This window comes from Cnephaeus nilssonii, assembly GCF_951640355.1.
Source record: "Cnephaeus nilssonii genome assembly, chromosome: 6".
Classification (NCBI taxonomy): domain Eukaryota; kingdom Metazoa; phylum Chordata; class Mammalia; order Chiroptera; family Vespertilionidae; genus Cnephaeus; species Cnephaeus nilssonii.
In genome coordinates, this window is record NC_137077.1 from 31,496,417 (window position 1) to 31,514,129 (window position 17,713).

Genomic DNA, 17,713 nt, shown 5'->3' on the forward strand with positions numbered 1-17,713 from the left:
CAATCAGTGATAGAATAAATTTGTTTCAAGCTACCCAGTTTGTGATTTGTTGCATCAGCCTTAGAATTCAATATATCACATTTGGCCCCAAACATAATCCTAAGAATCAAGGGATGATTCCTAGTACTGACAAATATCTACTGTCTGACTAAAATCCTTATTCCTAGTTACATACATCTGCCTCCTAAGGTTCTCTACCTGAATGTCCCATGAGTATCTGAAATGCAGGGTGTCTAGAACAGAATTCATCATCTCCCACTTCCTCAATCTGTTCTTTCTACACCCATAGCCCATGCCAGTTGCCCATGCAGTCACCTGGCAGTCATCTAAGACACCTCCTTTACCCAAACATATAAAAGGCAACCACAGCCGAGCCCTGACAACTCTGTCAGCTCCTCCCTCTCACATGTGCTTCTTCTCTATCCCCACATCCCTTACTTTTGCTGAAGCTACCTCGTAGCTCACTTGGGCTAATGCCATAACCTCCTAACTGGTTTCCCTATCTTCAGGCTTATGCTCCTTGAATCCATCTCCTACTCTGCTTGCAGATAAAACATTCCAAAATATCCAAAAACAAGGAATTTGGATCATGTCACTTGACCTAATAAAAAATCCCTTCTCTTGATACCCCAATGCTTAAAGGAGCATTATAACATGATAATTCTGTGAAGCAAAATAACTCCGTGTTCCAATAAATGTGGGAAACACTAATTAAAGTTAAAAAGGTTTCTTCAATGCACAAATTCTCAAAATCTTGAATATGTTAATGTGCATCGTGAATCTGTGAGAAGTAACAATAATATGCAGCCTTTCCCAAATATACTGAAACAGGAAACACTTGAATGCTCCCCACGGAACGTCATTCTAAGATAAACTCCAAACACTTTAAAATGGCCTAAACATCTCTTCATGATGTCAACTCTGCTTATCTTTCCTAGGTCATTTCTTGCTGGTCTCTGAGGAGTTCTGTGCAGCACGGAACTATTTCCTGTTCTAAGGATAGCTTTCCTCCTCCCGCCCACCTCTGTCGCCCAAGCTTGTCTTTTACTGAAATACCCTCTCTTCCTGGTGTGTTTGGGGATTTATTCAAATGTCACTCTTCTGTAAGGACTTCGCTGACATACCCCAGGCATGGTCCTTGTCAGCAGTAGTACTTCCCATTTATCTGCTCCTTCAAAACCTTGTAAATGTTCTTACTGTGTCATTGTCTTTCTTTTTCTAAACTTGTCTTTCACACCAGTCTCTGAACTCACTACTTGAGGGCAGTTTTTTTCTTTTAGTCTTTTATTCCTTTGGCCCATGGCAGACTGTTGAAGGAATAAATGCATATTTCTAAGTTGAAAGTTTCCAACTTTATAATTCCAAGTTCATTGATTTTCTATGTCATATCAATGGAACCTTGTACTATATATCACAAATTTATTAAAATTCATGGGCTTAATAAATGCTATCAGGGCAATACAAATTCTTATTTAGTATGTATTTATTTTACATATGATTTTTCAGCTATAAGTAAAAGTAAAGGCCCAGGTGTTTTAAATTATTTTCAATACATATTAAATTTTTTTAATGATTTTTAACGTCATATCATCATCAAATTTTTGGCACCCTGTTATTTCTTTACATGTGAAACCTCTCAATAATTAGTTGAATAATAAACATGAATGTAAACTGTAAACTGTAAAATGCTTTGTAAATGTTAATTGCCAGATGTTGAATGATACCCCTAACTTCCTGATAATCCAATGGCTTCCTATGTAACTATTACACAATTCTTGTTCAGCAACTTATCCTCATAAAAGATTTTCTCATTAAAAATGTAAATGTATTTGAGATAACATTCTCCTTCATGTCATCATATTTTAAATGAGCAAGTTGTAGAAATAAAATACCAAATTAATGGACCTCAAAGTGTTTCCCTTCATCTTATTGAATATATGTGTGTGTACTACATTTGCTCAGGTAAAATTTCACTTATCCATCGGGAATGAAGAGTAAGAATAATATGTTTCAGTGTCTTCCACAGAGATGATAGAACAAAGACCGTGGCACCTACGCCTCAGTCCAACACTTACACCTGCTTATCCTCCAGGCTTAGCAAAATGCTTGGCATAGAGAAGATGTTTAATACCCATCTATTGGATGAATGAGTGAAAGGTTAAATAGGTACCTGATTAAAGCATGTAATACAGAGAGACTACCAATAGGCAATCACTAAAAATAAAGCGTCCCTAAAAATAATCAGTCCCCCCTGGAGACTGATTTTAAGGCCTCAACCTCCACTGGATGTGAGTTGGCCAAGTTACTAAGTCTATATGTATTTGTTTCCTTGAAATTAAACTAGAGGTAATAAACAGGGTCACAGAGCTATCTACACCGTGAGAGCAACTTACTTAGAATCCCTAGTAAGCACTTAGCCATTGTAGGCTTCTGTTCTTTATCGGTAAAATGACAAGTTTTGACTATCTGATATGGGTATCTGCCCCATCTAGCTAAGGCTCTATACTTCTAAAATTAACTGCAGTGAGAAAATAGATTAAAAATGCTTTGAAAAAGTTAAAAAGCGTTCTATACATGTGCAACAAAAGTGAAAAAGGCCAATGAGGGAAAGATAACACCTGGTCAAGAGCTTCTAAAATTATCCATCATTCATCTGAACCTTCCCTGGCTTTTAAGGATTCTTTCTTTGGAGCTGCCTATCATTTGCCCACCATATTAAAAACGTCCTTATATAATATACTGTAATAGTGGTCACCAACCTCAAAAACTCACTTTCTATATTTATGGCTGGTAGGTATATAACAAAGAGCCCATGTCATTAATGATATCTTTAGTTATCTTTTAGTTCACAGTTTTCCATGCTTTATTAATGGCATAACACATTAATTCTTCTTTCAGGAGTGACCTTTACAACACCATTAATGCTCACAGCTTTTATCCAACTACATTATTACTCATTATAGTTTCAGCTTTCAACATCTGCCATTTGTTGAAAAGAGAAAAGCAAATTGTAGCGCCCTCAACTCCTTGGAAAATATGAGGAATATGTGTGTGGTGAAGGGACGTTTCAGGGAACAAAATAAGAGAAGTTTTAGTAGTGGAGAAAGTCAGATGACAAATATCATTAAATATATTCTTGCCTTTCTAAAATATTTTCTCATACTTAATCTTTGGAATGCTATTGTATAAAATCCTCATATGAAAAAATGCAACTGCATTAGTCATTTCATTAGTTTAATATTCTAGTTCTCATGACATTACAAGAGTAACTCATATACCAACACTGTGATATTTATAAGCCTTCATGTCTATTATGGAAATAAATCATTCTTGCCAAGTAAAGTATTTTTTTTTCTTTTACCAACTTAGGACATGAAAGCAAGTCTTTACCTTGGTGTCCATTTAGGATGTTGAGCAGAGTGACTGAGAGTTTGACCATAACAGAATGGTGCATAATAATAAAAAGCATACATACACCCAACCTTTTTCAGACTTCTCAGAATTTAAGTTTTCATTGTTTCTCTTCTTATTGCTGCCCCACTGCCCCACACTGACTTTCTCTTGGCAAATAATCTGGAATTCTACTTTGTGAAGATGGAAGCAATTGAAATATATCCCTTCATGTTTCTTTATATTCATCCCACAATTTCTTCATAACTTTACTTCATTTTTTCTTTATTTCCTTCAGTCTTAGAAAAAACAATGAACTTTTGTCCTTTCCAAATTTAATCCTGTCTCCTTATCTCTTCTTGTTGTTGCACCATCAGCGATACATTCTTTTATATCTATACATCTCTCCAATTCTTGTTCCCTTTGAAAAATAATATGATTTTTCTATTCTAAAACCTATCACTACTCAGCCTTCTCAAAATTACTTTCAACATCACGCTTACAAAGAGACTGGTCTATATATCAACTGCTCTTTTTTCCTTCAAATTCTTCAAATAGTTGTAATTGGAATTCCACTAAACCCTTGTACTAACCCCTCTCTGAGTCTACCTACCCATGAGCTCCAACTAAGTCCGAATGTTTTTATTCTTCATGTTCTTTAACTTTTCTGCCCCATTTAGTTTTAGCTCTGATCACTTTCTACTACACCCTCATTCTATACCTAGCCAAATCAATATGTTTCTCAAAAGTGCACTATTTTACTGTGTTTTTTTATTTGTTTGTTTGTTTTTTGTGTTTTCTTTTTATAGTCTAAAATGTCTAGGGCTGTAACTCTTCTTCAAGGCTCCATTTGAAATAGATTATCCCCAGCTTAGCCTCCCTTGATCCTTCCTAAATAGAATTCAACACTCTCCTCTTTATGACCAAAGGATTGTATCTGTGCTCTGGAATAGTACTTACTATGGCTGACCTATGCTGTAAGATGACTTTTCCCCCAACTCAACCCTGAGCTCCTTGAGGATTGGTCTGTGCTAGCCTCCTCATAACTGTATACAAATGACAAACATTTTAATAAATGTGGGATTAATTAAGTGCTGTCTAATTTATGTTACTAAAATGCAAACTATTAAAAATTTTAAAAGCTTATAGAAGCATTTCTTTTTTAAAAATTAAATCTTCATTGTTGAAAGTATTACATATGAGAAACATTTTCTAGTGTTTGGCTACTCTACTGAAATGGCAACTTTGGAGAAATGAAGCTATCAATTTTTTATAATGCTTTTGATATATTCAGGTAAATTTCAAGTGGTGTGGAACTAAACAAACTTCACATCCTGATGGTTGACTGCTAAACCAGGCAGAAGGTATTTCATTATTATGTATACTTTGTACACATCACAAAATATAAAAATAAATTTCAGTGATGGAAAAGGCAAGTCACCTGACAATAGCATTCTGGAACCACTACTCTCTGTGATTAGACATTAGGTCTCTTTTATATAAACTTAAGAACATCAGTTATAGCAACAAACATAAGCAGTTCAATTTGACTTTCAGGGGGATATTATAACTTGGAGTTCAGTTATAAATTCCAATTGCATGTTAAAACAGACCTATAAGGCTCATCAAATTGGAACTCTCGTATGTACAAGGTACGCGTGATTTGCCATTAGAAGATGATTTCATTCAATTGCCATAATCAGAAAATCAGCAAGAACAAAAGAAACAGAACTTACCTATTGTGCTAACTCTGGCTGAAGGACTAGCTAATGCTGCTGGGACAGAGGCTTTGAGGGGGCCCGCCCCACTGCTTATTCTCAGAGCTGGCATATGGGGAGAGGTGGGTGATGTGGGTGATTTGCCATCAGAGGTCTTGGGTTTAGCTGATAGGTTCAGTGGCTGTGCCACTTCATCCTGCAATGATCATTAGAACATGAGCTGTGATAAGGAAAAGCTGATTACAAACACCTAGAAAAACACAGGTATAGTGCCTGTCCTTTCCCATCAATTACTCTACCAATCAGTGATTTTAGCATTCAATCTGAACATTACAAATGTTTGGTCAGCTGTCAGAAACGTCACTGTGAACTACATATTATGAAACGCCTTTTGTATTAGATAAAGTGCATGTACACTCGACTATCCAGAAAGCACATAACTGATGTCACCTGTAAGAAATATTCTGAAAGAGCTATTATTTGTACTATTCATTTTTATTGAGAGACAATACATTGTTCTTATAAAATTATGATGTAGATAGCTTTTATCCAACCTCCAAAGAACAGGGTTTGAGTCCCAAGCATCTTTGTAGCCTGGTGCTTAGGTAGAGTTCCTAGAACATCCACGATGGAGGAGTAAAATGGTGTGTAGCTCTGATCAGAACTGCTTCCCAAATTAAATACAAAAAGAAGAAAACTTTCTGTTAGAAAATAACCCCTTTTCTTAAAGTTTCATAGGAGAACTTTTGGGTTTAATAAAAAATTGAAACAATATAATTAGCATTATATTAATATGTAGTATTTATGTGCAACAATGTTCTAAACACTTAACATTACATTTTTTAAAATCCAAATTTGTTTTACATATTTTCCTCACAGTGCACTACATGGTGGTATAAAGATCTGTATGTGGTCAGTTCAGCAGGTATGGTGATTTTCAATTGTTCTATGCTTGCACAGGTCAAGTTTACATAGCTCATATTTTATTTTATAACTATCCATATTAGCCCTTATGAGTACAATTATCACTCAAATTTTTACTGCAATATATAAGAATCAGACATTACATCACTTTTTTCATTACAAACAAAAAGTTATTACTTTTCTGTGCTCTAAAATTAAAACATTGCATAATTTGCTTGTATTTTATTGTTTAAATTATATCCAATTTTACATAATATTATTGTAGAATAAAAATATAGCTTCCTCCCTGGCCAAGTGGCTCTGGTGGTTGGAACATTGTCCGTACACCAAAAGGATTGCAGGTTCCATCCCTGGTTAGGTTGCATATGGGAGGCAATCAATCAATGTTTCTCTCACATCAATTTCTCTCTCTCTCTCTCTATAAAAATAAAAAAAATACATATCATTAAAAAATATATACATATATATAGTTTCCACTTAGGTACTGTTTAATCTTCATGAGTTAAGTACATAAAATATCTACCAGTAGTAGCAGAATAACTTGTCGAAAGTGGAACAGTTTAGAATCAAATGGTGTGACTTGGTGACATGGAAACCTGTTAATAAACATGTTAATTAATGCGTACAATATTTTATGTATATATTTACTAAGAAACATTGAAACAAGGCACTATATAAAAATGGTAAAATGGTTTAATATAACATCTATTTCAAATTTATATTTTAAAGTGGTTTATTGTTAGATTTTATTGGTAGCTGCACTTATGAAACCCATGAACAGGCTAGGGAAAACGGCTAACCTTTTTTTTCAATTCTATTTTCTGTTTCAGAGAAAAGAATAGTTACCTGAAAATCCATGAGATAATTCAATGGCAATCTGGGACCATGATGCATAATAAGTTAATGACCATTATACCAAATTTATATGGATTCATAGAATTTTGGAAAAAAGTGAAGTAAGATAATTCCATGACTGGCTTAATATGTATTTTTGAAAAATTTACTTCAGCTTTTTTAAAAGTACCGGGACAAAATCATCCCTCCATTTTTCAATTTGAACATTTAGTTGGGCTGGTCAGCCAAAATCCATACATACGATCCTATGGTTGGCAGAAATCCAGCGGTACTGTTTCCTCTTTTTACTCTACTCCGGTATGAATGACTATGTCTCAAAATGTGGTCTGTGGACTAGCACCACCAGCACCGCCTGGGAACTTGTTAGAAAGGCAAATTCTTTATCCTTAGAAACTTCGGAGGTGGGTTCCAGCAATCTGTGTTTTAACAAGCATTCCCAGGTGACGCTGATGCACACTAATGTTTGAGTGACACTGCCTTATATAACATACAGGGAGATTATTAAAATATATGCGTATTGGCTTCAAACCCCTTTTAAAAAAACTTCCTCAATATAAGGAGGTGACATTAAAAATGACATAATAGTAGCTCAATCCTTAATTTTTTATCAGAACGTCGCATTATATGCTAATAATAATAAATAAAAATATGCATGTGCATAATAAAACAAATGCTATTGAGATTCAGTGAGCCAATAAGGACTAGATTCCACATTTTCTCCCTGATATTCCGCCAAAAGATCCTGTCAGAAGGGAGCTGCATTGACTGTTTACGATGCAGCTGTAAATAGTCGAGGCACTTTTCCCCCATCAAACGCCGCACCTGCTCACTACCTTCTGTGTGAAACCACTCGATTTTGTCATGACAGCCTGATCACTTCCCCTGACAGCATCACAACTCTTGCAGTTTTGAAGGGATGCTTGGAGGAACTGAAGGTGGCCGTTCCACTTGACTGTGCAGAAAGAAAAGAGAGGAGCGAGAGTATGTTCGCAGAGTTGCCACAGAGATTTACCAGCTCAGTGGAAATGGTGGTGAGTTTGTGTAGAGAGAGGACAGTGGTGTCCCTGAAGATGATGCAGATGTGGTGCTGATGAGGTGAAAGGTCACTGGCTGTGCTTTAAGCACTAAGAACTATTACATGAGCATGCTGTAAAAGGACTACCCAAAGCAATGATCAGAGCAAGAGATCCACTGGAATTCTTAATATTCTCCTCCATTCAAGGCAGCATGATGTCTGAAATCCAAAAAGGGCAAAGCCCTAAGGACATAATAGAGGTTGACAGGTCCAAAGTGGACAGAAATGTCATTCATAATTGCCCTTTCATTCTCTTTCTTTGTGTGACTGGGCTGATGGTATATTAATAAGAACCTGCATGCTTGATCCTTATACTGGTAGCTATAAAAATAATTTTGACCCCTTATATAATATTTCACAAATTGATTCTTGTAGTAATTTATAACAGAGCTACTGAATACCTATTATTTATGAAGAAGTAGTTTACCATTTTCTATTAATTATTTTTTACTTGACTAGATAAAAATTAAAACATCCTAACTATGAAATGGAAGTGGACTATTCATTTATGAGATGTAGCCTCCTAATTATGAATAAGCACAATAAGTGCCAAATGTAAGACTTTTTTCTACTTTGTTTATTATTTTCAATATCTCATTTAGAAGAAAATTTAAAGGTTAGCATGATTAGCCTATAGTTTTACATATAAAGTATACATTTAAAAATTAAGATATATAATGCTATGTAATAAAAGGCTAATACACAAATAGACTGAACAGTGGAACAACCAGAAAAACCGAAAACCCAAACAACCGGTCGCTATGATGTATGCTGACCACCAGGGGGCGTGCGCAGAACATGGCGGGTGTCAGCCCTGGTGGGATGGTGGAGCAGGGGAGTGGGGGCGCCAGACCAAGTGGGGGGCGCCGGTTACTGTCACCCGGGCAAACCTCTGGTGGTTACTGAAAATTCTTTGCTCCTACACGCTGCAGTCCCGCCCCGCGATCACACCTGCAGCCGGCATCGTTCCCGCTTGCACCTGCCACCAGTGCCAGCCCCGCTTACACCCACAGCCGGCGCTGGAGCCACTGCTCGCACCTGCTGCCGGTGCCCAGAGCCTGTCCCAATCGCTCGGCGCCATCACTGGGTGCGAGTGGTGGCTGCAGGCCCTGATCGCCCCTGAGGGCTTCTCCACCTCTCCCTCCTCCCAAGGGGCTATCGGGGCAGCAGCCACCACTTGCACCCACTGATGGCATCGGCCCCGCTCACACCTGCTGCTGGCACTGGCCCCAATGGATCCACACCGTTAGCGAGTGTGAGTGGGGGCTGCCGGCAGACAGGGGACCAGGGGCCGTGGTGGGAGGGGCCGGGCGGAGGCACGGAGGATGGGCCGAGACCTGCCCCTGTGCCTACCGCAGCCTCACAGCCCACAGTTCCTTTCAAGGTGCACAAATTCATGCACTGGGCCCCTAGTTTACATATAAACAAACATAAGTAATTTTCAAGGTCAAGAAAGCATTGGAAAAGATAGCATTTCCATCAAGTTCAGCATCAAGCAGTGAAGAAAATAATTTTCTCTTAATTACTGGTCCAATTCTTAAATTATGTTGTTAGTTCAAACTTTTTAAAAAATATGTATTTTTATTTATTTCAGAGAAGAAGGGAGAGGGAGAGATAGAAACATCAATGATGAGAGGGACTCATTGATTGGCTGACTCCTGCATGCCCCCTACTGGGGATCAAGCCTGCAACCTGGACATGTGCCCTTGAAGGGAATCCAACCCGGGCCCTTGAGTCTGCAGGTCAACACTCTATGCACTGAGCCAAGCCAGCTAGGACTGTCAGTTCAAACTTTTGAAAATAGCATATATCATATGTATTTCATTTATATACAAAGTGATCGATAAAAAGAATCTCATGTGTCTGTTGGATAGTTCCAAACTTGTATGTGATAAATATAGAGCAAACATGTATAAGTTAAGGTAAGCACTAATAGAAGTCTATTATTTACATTCATAGAATTATAATAATTTCAAGTCAATCATTTATTTAATTTTCAATACTATGAAGTAATTAATAAATGAAGAAAGGAAACTAAGGTTCAGAAAGTTTTAATGAACCTCAGTTTGTGGACTCAACATGCAATATTCTTCATTTACATGACAAATTAAAATTACATTAAAAAATATGTTAATGGAATATAATTTCTGAAATCCAGGCTTAGCCATATTAATACTACTATTTATTAAGCCATGTAATGGTCAATAAACATACAATAATAAAATAAACTAATACACACATTTGCTACATTATACATTCATTTAAAAGTTGAGGCACACATCATTGACTTATTTTGTTGATTTTTTTATGCATATCTGTTTCTCACACTATATAGCACTGAACATTTTCTTCCTTTATACTAAAGAGTTAATTTAGACAATTTTTTTGAGAGAAAATATCGAGGGTTTGTGTACAATATGCCAGAAATATAGCAATTCATACAATAATGTATAAGAGAATATTATTTTGTACATCCACATAAAAGTTTTAGGAACCTATTCATGCTATAGCTTCTTCCAATAAAGCCTTTGCTAATCTTAGTTGTCTGGGATAGAATGCAAAGCACGTACAACCTAAACAAACATAATAGTTCAGGCATGTTCCATTTACTTAGAACTACTACAACTTGTCTGAAAGCAAACATTTCACTTAATATCAGCTTGTGGTCACAATATAAAAACATCATGAAGTTCCTAATTAAATTGTATCCCAACCAATGAAAATACCCACATATATAAATAATAAATTAAATAAGAAAATATGTTTGACACAAATATAGAGCCTTACATGCACTGGAGAAATACCAATTGTCATCATGGATGCAGAGATTATTCCATGTAAAATATGAAGTTAAATATATTTCATTTAGATGGTTTTCAAGTAATATGTTTATTCTAGAAAAATTTATTACTCTAACATCTATAAATATAAAAGCCTAAGCGACTGGTCAGTAGCTATGACATGCACTGACCACCAGGGGGCAGACGCTCAACGCAGGAGCTGCCGAGCTATGGTGACTTGGCAGCTGCATTTCTCAGGTGACGCACCAGGAACCAGAGAGGAGGAAGCTCGATTCCGGGGTGTGTCACCCGAGAACCACCCTCTCGCAATTTCGAACCCCTCAGGGGATGTTGGAGAGCTGGTTTCGGCCCAATCCCTATAGGCCAGGTGAGGGGCCCCATCGGTGCACGAATCCATGCACCAGGCCTCTAGTAACTGTAAAATATTCATCATGTTATAATGCACAAAGACCAAACACATTCTGATGTTTGATTTCTATAAGAAATCAAATAAGTATAAAAGAAAACTCATTCTCCAGAATCCTGGAGGGTTATTTCTCTCTTATTACTCCTTAGCTTTCATTCACTTCTTCGCTAAAGAATTTTAATAGGGATGTCAGTATCCTAAAGAAGTCTACTTCTTTCTATTTGCATCCTTGATGTTCACAGCATGGAAATATGCTCACATGTGGACCTCAGACCACAAGATGGACCACTAAGAATGTGCAAACGATTGTGCCCTCCAGAAAAAGCATTCATCTCTTATTGATTCATTCTCAGTATCTAATTGATGATCTAGTATATGGCATATCACAGTTGTCTCAAAATTCTACTTCCTTAAATATTTACCTAAATGACTCATTGAAAATGAAACACTTATTTGGTAATTAACAAATATGTAGCACTCTAACAGCAATGGATGAGACCATGTACACTTATTTAAGCATCCATCCATCCATTCATTATCCTATCTAATAAAGAGGGAATATGCTAATTGATCATCATGCTCTCACAAGATGGTGACACCCACAGCCAATAAAGAAGGAATATACTAATTGATTGCCAGGCCCTCACAAGATGGCGGTGCCCACAGCCACAAGATCGGTGGGCCCAATCCCCTCAGCCCTGCCACATCCAGCCTCAATCCCCCAGTCCCCTCATCCCCACCTCACCCAGTCCCCTCAACCCTGCCTCATCCATCCGGAGTCCCCCGGTCCCCTCAGCCCTGCAGGAAAAGGCAGTTGGGGCAATCAGGCTGGCAGGGGAGGGCAGTTGGGGATGATCATGCCGGCAGGGGAGCAGTTAGGCATCAATCAGGCCAGCAGGGGAGCAGTTAGGGGGCTATCAAGCTGGCAGGCAGAGTGGTTAGGTGCAATCATGCAGGCAGGCAGGTGAGTGGTTAGAAGCCAGCAGTCCCAGATTGTGAGAGGGATGTCGCAGATTGGAGAGAGTGCAGGCTGGGCTGAGGGACATCTCGCCCCGTGCATGAATTTTGTGCACTGGGCCTCTAGTTTATTGAATAAAATTTCAACTATTTATTAATGGATATTACATGTCAGGCATTAGAAAAACACAAGTGACCTGACATCTAGGCATGTGGCTTTGAGACTTTTGTTTTGTGTGGTCAGTAATAAAGGAGAGAAAAAAAATGCATTTCCTTTCTATTTGAGACCTAGGTGTAAACATATGTAGAACTGCATCTTATTTAAACTGAATTCTTTGAGGACAGGCTGTCTATGCATTTAATATATTATTTCATTTATAAATATGCTTTGCTTCTTTAATAGCCATATGGTAATTGAAATATATATATATATATATATGTATATATATATATATATATATATATATATATATATATACACACACACATACACATACATACATATATCTATATCGATACATATGTTTATATCTATACATATATCTCTGTATTTCTATATCTCTACCTATACCTATACCTATACCTATACCTATACTTATATATAATTTCAGGCTTTCCCTCTGCATAATTTAAAAACTGTAATTATCCTCATATTTATCATAAGCAGTCATGTGAAGTAAGTAGCAAGACTAACATATGGGCAAGAGTAAAAGCACTCATGAAACATGTTGCAAAATTAATCACCCTGCGCTATTATCCTCTCTGATGAAATAATCATATTAAATTAAGTAGGGAAGTCACATGACAAGCTGAATGCATCCTGCTTACTAATGCCGCCCCTCTCCTCCCTAGCCTGTGGTCACATTCATCTTTCCTCTTTCTTCTGCTATTCCTGTTGCTCACTGTGGGCACCCTCTCTCACCTTTCCCACCCAAATAAGACAATTCTTTCCACAGTTCAGTAGAGGCTTACTAAAGAGAAAAACAAAGCACAACAGAAATATAATGAGGAACTTCCAAAAAGTTTGCCTGGTCTTTCCTTCATACAGAACTTAGATGAGAAAAGGTTTTCATTTCTGTGCAGGAGTTAATTAAAGAAATATAGTATAAAAGTCACTTTAACCATCGTATTTATTATTTTTTTAGCCCCTGAAGAATTAGAAATCCTGCTCATGTGGTCACCCCACCTCCATACTGAATTAGTAGGATCCTGTTACCTAAAAAAATCAGGTCTATCATCTTACAGAGCAGAGTCCTGCAGGCCCTTCCATGAACACAAGCTTGCTTCCAGACTTAGAGACTGCGCGATGCCTTGCCAAGCAGGCCAGGAGGGCTCCAGGAGTTCTTCCACAGGCAGGCTTCTGTGGTGTTAATGCTCTCATACGGGATTGCCATTTCAATGCAAGCCTTACATCATTTAGCTTCACTTTTGGGCTCCTCATTTTGCCATTTGATACTTTTGCTTAATATACACCTACTTCTTTTAAAAATGGATTCCAGTAGTGTAGTTGGGGGCCATTTGCTTCATTACTTTTACATTTAAATTGTTGGCCCATTTAATTGAAATGAATTCAAATAGTATTGTTCCTTCTTTGTTAATACTTTAGTAGAGTGTTTTCTTTGTTTTCTGACTTGGTTGATTTAATGCCCCAAAACTGTAAATTATATCCACATTTATACACATATATGTTTAAAAACAAATAGTGGAAAGAATAAAAAGCCCGGCTTCTGGGATATCATGATATTTCACACTCATTTTTTTTTAATTTAAAAATTGCTTTAAGCCAGGCTGGTGTAGCTCAGGAGCCAAAAGGCCACCAGTTTGATTCCTGGTCAGGGCACATCCTGGGTTGCAGGCTCAATCCCCAGTAGGGGGCATGCAGGAGGCAGCTGATTGATAAATGTTTTGCTCTCATTGATGTTTCTATCTCTCTATCCCTTTCCCTTCCTCTTTCTCTAAAAATTATATATATATATAATTTTTTTTACAATTGCTTTGAAATGCCTAAACCAAAGTTCAATTTACAATTTCTTTGAAATGCCTAAACCAAAGTTCCTTTGTGCTAGCTAGACTCCAAGATGATCCTGATAATTCTTGCCTTGCCTCTGGGTATTTATGTCTCTGTGTATTCTTCTTCTATAATGAATAGGGCTGATCTACCTAACTAAGAGATAATGCAGAAATGACTGACTCAGGATGCTATGTCATAAAAGACTGTAGCTTATACCTTCCTCTTTCTTGGATTACTTGGTTCCAGGACAAGGTTTCTCTACCTTGGTAGTGTTAACATTTTGGGATGAACAATTCTTTGTTGTGAGTGATTGTTGTATGTACTGTAGGAGGTTTTGCAGTATCCTTGGCCCCTACCACTGGGTGCTTGTAGCACTCCTGCCAAGTTTCAGCAACCCACATCTCCAGACATTGCCAAGTGTTTCCTGGGGGACAAAGTCACCCCCAGGAGGCAGCTAGCTGCCATGTCACAAGGACAATCAAGCGGCCCATGGAGATATCTACCAGGATGGAACTGAGGCCTCCTGCCAACAACCAGCCCTAACCTGTTAGGCGGGTGAGTCTGAATGAGTCACTTTGGAAGTAGATATACCAGCACCAGTCAAGCTTTCAAGTAATAGCAACCCCCGTTAACAATTTGATTTGGCTCATCAGACTCTGAGCCAAATCTACCCAGGAAAACTGCTCTCAGACTTCTGACCCACAGAAACTGTGTGAGATAAGTAAGTGTTCATGGTCTAAAGCACTAAATATGGGGGTATTTTGGTAGGCAGTGATAACTATGCATCTTCAATGAAGTAAGTGTAGTCAGTATTCACTTAAGTTCATACATGATTCCAAAGCATTTTTTTTTTACCATGAACTCATTTTGATTCCTAGAAAAATTCTTGTTTCTCATTCTTTAACCATATATGTGAATACATTTCATGAATCTCCCTCAGTTTTACTTGCTTTACAAAGCAAGGTGGTTAGGGAAGACTAGGTAGCACCCTATTATTACTGACAGTAATATCAATACCACTGTATGTCATTTTACTGCATTGGTTATTTTCCTGAATTTTTTTATGAAAAAATAATCAGATTTAAAACAGTATAAGAAGACTATTCTTTAAAGGAACCTTTACAGATGATGTTGGTATTCTTAGCCTTTACAGTACAACTTTCTTAGAGTAAGTATATTAGTTGTTTCTTTTATGACTCATGTTTGCCTTGAATAAAAAAAAATAACATTAACTCCTAAAGTTTAGTTAAATGGATAGTTAAGATGAATCAATGACTAACTCTTGGTAAATTCTTAGTTTTTTCTATTATCTTTCGTAAAGTGTTTTTTTTTTTAATTCTTTACATTTACATACAATACAAATGTCACTTTGACTAGTGAATAACAAAATAGAAGCATTTACACTACCATAATGTATCATTACACATTTATGTCTCTTCTAATAAATTATTCTCACCACTTGAAAGCTCTGTGGTCTTCAGAGCTTTGCTCCCTTTTCCTCTTTCTTTCCCTTTAGATTTGAAGGTTTGACATCTCAGGCTATCACTGCTTTCTACTCAGAGACATCAGTTAACAGAGCCGTTATCAGAACTCCTCAGCGACAGGTTTTCTATTAATTTAACTTGAAAATGTACTAGTGGATGCATCCACTCCACTCATTGCAGACAAAGAGGAATAGTCATTAAAGATAAAAGGTAAAAAGTCCAAAAATAAGTAAAAATAAATTTAAATGCAAAACTCACTTCCCTCACTTCCACTTGCTTTAATCCACACTGATTCTGACCCTTAAGATTAAGAGCAGTATTAGTGATTTTCATTTCTGAATATACAGAATTAAAAGAGTTGTCCCAGCTGTTGTTTTTTCCCCTCATGTGGTATGTGTATTGTTTACTTTGTTACAAAAGCATCTTTTAGGCATTATTACCAACAGTGCTAGTCATGAGAGAGAAGGAATTTATATTCCATTTGGTGAAGCAGTATATAGACACCAAATGATAGAATAGTTTAATGCTGTGTAAATTGCTAGAAAATTTTAATACTTAAAGAAATATCATTGTGATTAAACTAAAAAATACCATGAAGGAAGTTTGTTGTGTTTTGTTTTTTTTTTTTTTTTTTGTGGGGGGTGGTTATATTTCATTTAATCCCACTTCACCGAATTATTTATCACAAATGTGGCTGGCTCATTAATCTAGGACTGGGATTTAGATATTTGGATCTTAGATGTTTAAATGCAATTCTCAGAATGTCTCATAAGGTTATAATTTTCTTATTCTGTGGTTCCTCATACCACTTTTTCTGGAGTCTGAAAACACAAAAAGGTACCAAGGGCATGAGCTCTTACAACATTAGGTTCTATGAAATATTCTATTTGGTATCACATGATTTCTACTAGAAATAATGATTGTTTTCCCTTCCCCAAGATATTCAGCAAAAGCAATTATTTTCCAATTACTTTTGACTTAAAGAGTTTTTTTTCCCTTTCTCCTCTCATAATTAACCTATTAGAGTGTGAATAAAAGAAAAGGTATGGTATGTACCTAAATTGAATACAGGAATTATGCAATTTTTACCTGGGAACTTCTCCTTCCTTGAAGAGAAATTCTAACTTTTTAATGCAATATTTTCATTAAAACAATTAGTTTCCAAAGAAGAAATAAATGCTTATAGCCCTATTCACTCTTAGTTACATAAATTTTTAGGAGGTGTGAGGATCAGTTAAATATTAGAAGACAAATAAAAGACTATTTAATAAGATTAGTAACCTAAAAACTAATAAAATTTAACTTAATTTAAATATTTTTATATCTTTTCATTTTAATGATTATTTTCTAATACTATTTAATTTACTCTCTGAAATCTAAATTTTACTTTAAAAGTTACAAAGCATCCTCATATATTTTTGCTTATTTTAGTCTCAGAGCAAGAGTGTAAGATATAATCAATCCCACTTTACAGATAAAGAAGCTGAGGTTAGAGATATTCAGATTTGCCAACAGTCAGAATTACAGTAAGCTTGGGACTTGAACTCAAGTCATTGAGAGATATAAGCTTAGGCAACTTTTAGAGCTGCCTATTATCTAAATGGCAACAGGGAAAAGTATTCTCAAGAGATAAATTCTTTTAAAAATCAGACCAACCACTGAAATATTGTAATTTCTTCTTAATTTTGAAGAAAAATTTATCCCTCATCATGATAGGGACCATGTAGAGCTCAATTTGGGTAACATTAGTCCAAACCATTGCAAAATGTTTATAATGCCAAATCATGAAATATTTCAACAAAGTAAGTACAAGCAAATTCCAAATGCATTTATATATCTTATGTATTAAAAGAGTAAATATTTCAAGTAAATGCCATAAAATCTTCAACACTATATTCTGAATGGACCTACTTTATTTCAACATAAAACACATGTCAATTTATATATATCCAAATGCTGCCCAATCATTTCAAGAGGAGCTAATATTTCAAGAAATGAAGGAGAGGACGGAAAATACCTTTAGGCCACCTACTGGTCTGACCAAAGGCTATGAATCCATTCCAGGTTTATTTCAAATGAGTTGTGTCAAAGG

The 17,713-nt window shown here is 36.5% G+C and overlaps 1 protein-coding gene across 7 annotated transcripts in view; it reads right to left on the minus strand.

Annotated features, from left to right (window-relative positions):
- Positions 1 to 17,713, minus strand: part of SOX5 (SRY-box transcription factor 5) — a 950,952-nt gene that overhangs the window by 39,580 nt on the left and 893,659 nt on the right. For all 7 annotated transcript variants that reach the window (XM_079773594.1, XM_079773592.1, XM_079773591.1 and 4 more), the window contains one exon: positions 5,127 to 5,304. In XM_079773594.1, coding sequence (XP_079629720.1) covers positions 5,127 to 5,304 — 178 coding nt within the window. The remainder of the gene's footprint in view (positions 1 to 5,126; positions 5,305 to 17,713) is intronic.